Consider the following 2,772-nt stretch of genomic DNA (forward strand, 5'->3'; position numbering starts at 1 on the left):
GCAAAGTTTGCACGTTGTTTGTGTAATATCCATTGGCTCGCCTTCCTGGTTTAAAACAAATATTTACAATTGACGTTGTTTGTGTAATATCCAATGGCTCGCCTTCCTGGTTTAAAACAAATATTTACAATTGCTATTGTACAATTACAATAGCAAAAGCCCCCCAACCCCCCCCCCTGAATTCGCGGTTGGGGGCTGCTGATTTGCGCTATGCCACTGGACTCCGTTAGTTAGCCTAGTGCCCGCTCACTTTTCCCCAGGCCCGCCCAAAAATAAAATTCTGCCTACACCACTGATTAGAATTATCAACAGTTGTGCTGCACAATATTTTTTTGGAAACTGATACTTTTTTCAGGATTCTTTGATGAATAAAAAGTTAAAAAGAACAGCATTTATTCAAAATATAAATCTTTTCTAACAATATAAATCTTTGCTATCGCTTAACAATTTATCACATCCTCGCTGAATAAAAGTTTTAATTTCTTTCAAAAAACGAAAGAATAAAAATGTACAGACCCCAAACTTTTGAACACTAGTGTAGATTGTTAGAAAAGATTTATATTTTAAATAAATGCTTTTCTTTTGAACTTTTTATTCATCAAAGAATCCTGAAAAAAGTATTACGGGTTCCAAAAAAAATATGAAGCAGCACAACTGATAATAAATCAGCATATTAGAATGATTTCTGAAGATCATGTGACACTGAAGACTGGAGTAATGATGCTGAAAATACAGCTGTGCATCACAGAAATACATTCGATTTTAATGTATATTAAAATAGAAAAATGTCATTTTGCATCATAATATTTCACAATTTTACATTTTTTCCTGTATTTTTCATCAAATAAATGCAGCTTTGATGAGCAGAAGAAACTTTTGACCGGTAGTGTAAGTAAAATATGTGCCGAAAATCTACTGAGAGGTTTGTAAATGTGAGTCTGGCAAAGTATGGAGCTTTGAAATGGAAAGTGTGTAACCCTGTGTAAGCAGACGCTTTGTGTGCAGCATCGCTCTGGGCGGCTTCGGTGCGGACCGCTTCTATCTGGGCCAGTGGAGGGAAGGTCTGGGGAAGCTCTTCAGCTTCGGAGGGCTGGGCATCTGGACGCTGATCGACGTGCTGCTGATCGGTGTGGGATACGTGGGGCCGGCCGACGGCTCTCTCTACATCTGAGGGTCCTGCGACTCCTCCATCCCAATTCACACGCGTGTGGCGTCCAGACTCCCATCTGCTCCCGATGCCTTCCGAGGAAGACTGTGATGAAGACGCTTTATGGTTTGGAGTCTGAAACATGTACAATATGTATCTAAACTCATCTGTGTCTGTGTAATATTACTGCTGCATGTGTATATATGAGAGTGATTCTCACTGTTGATTTCTGATTAAAACTCACCTGTTTTCACAGATTCTCACCTGTGTTTGGCTTTGTCTTTTTATAAAACAGAGAGTTCCGGTCCTTGATTGTGATTGGCAGCCACAACTGTTTCTGAGGAGCTACATTGTTTGGTGGAAGAATACTGTTTTTATTAATATCATTACACTTTATTTGCGCTGTTTTATTTTGTGAAACCGTACTACGTATATGGAATAACCGTTTTATAAAAGCAATAAACCCAGTGAAGCCGTGGTTTACAGTGAATCTATAACAGCTCTGCGTCGTGCCTAACAACGCCCCTTAGCTGTTATAAATTCACTGTAAACCACGGCTTCACGGGGCTTACTGCTTTAATCTATCAATATTCCTCACAGATTCAGCAAGACAAGACACTACAGGTGAAAATCTGAAGATAATAAAGTCAGGTTCAAAATTCCTCTTTGGATTTGTTGATACATTAAAGGTTTTAAAACGAGGGGTTTCTCTTTTTATCACTCCATAAATCACAATGGCATAAAAAATAAAATAGGTAATTGTGACTCTTCATATCACAATTCAGACATTTGTCTCTCAGTTCTGTGTTTATATCTCACAGTTATGAGAAGAAAAGTCAGAACTGCAAGATGCAAACTGAATTGCAAGATTTAAAATCAGAATCGTGAAATATGTAAACTTGCAACTGAGAGGAAAAAAAGTCGCAATTACCTTTTTTATTTCTTATTCCGTGGCAGAAACAAAAATATAGAATTGCAAGAAAAAGTAGAAATTCTGAGTTTATTTCTTGCAATTCTGAAGCTTTTTTTCTCCGAATTCTGAGTTTATATCTAGCAAGTGCTTGTATCTTTTTTTTTTTTTTGCGAGAATTTAGGAAAAAGTCGCAATTGCCTTTATTTTTATTCTGTGGCAGAAAACAAGCTTCCACAGAAACTACAGTAAACAGACAGAAAACCAACACATTTTCACCATGTTTTTAGGAATAAAATGTTGTATAAATCAGTGTGTGAAATCCGAGCAAACCTTCAGAATATAAAAAAGCTACCAAATTTTGCATTACATGTCATTAATGAACTGCTTTGTACATTTCCGCCATATGGACATCAACTTGAGATATGCTCCACTGATGAGCTACTACTAAATATGTAGACACTTTAATTTTCTGTAAAGCTGCTTTGCAACGATTTGCATCGTGAAAAGCGCTATACAAATCAACTTGCATTGGATTGGTGCTTCTGATCACTGAGTAAAGTCACTAGCAGCACTAGCACTGGTGATTGAGGAGTTAAACCACTCTAAATATTTGTAGAATGTGAAATCTCCTGCAGAAACATCTTCCATAATCAGTCAGAGCAGGACGTTTCGAGACTCTTTCATCATGTTCCACACGCAGAATCTCTCTGTC

At 37.4% G+C, this 2,772-nt stretch overlaps 1 protein-coding gene across 1 annotated transcript in view; it reads left to right on the forward strand.

The window, feature by feature from the left end:
* LOC107665197 (TM2 domain-containing protein 3) overlaps nucleotides 1-1,416 on the forward strand; it is an 18,850-nt gene extending 17,434 nt beyond the window's left edge. Inside the window, exon 6 of the mRNA XM_016455983.1 lies at nucleotides 1,006-1,416. Coding sequence (XP_016311469.1) covers nucleotides 1,006-1,171 — 166 coding nt within the window. The 3' untranslated portion in view covers nucleotides 1,172-1,416. The remainder of the gene's footprint in view (nucleotides 1-1,005) is intronic.
* Nucleotides 1,417-2,772: the final 1,356 nt, after the last annotated feature.

This window comes from Sinocyclocheilus anshuiensis, unplaced genomic scaffold (genome assembly GCF_001515605.1).
Source record: "Sinocyclocheilus anshuiensis isolate Anshui unplaced genomic scaffold, SAMN03320099.WGS_v1.1 scaffold1303, whole genome shotgun sequence".
NCBI lineage: Eukaryota > Metazoa > Chordata > Actinopteri > Cypriniformes > Cyprinidae > Sinocyclocheilus > Sinocyclocheilus anshuiensis.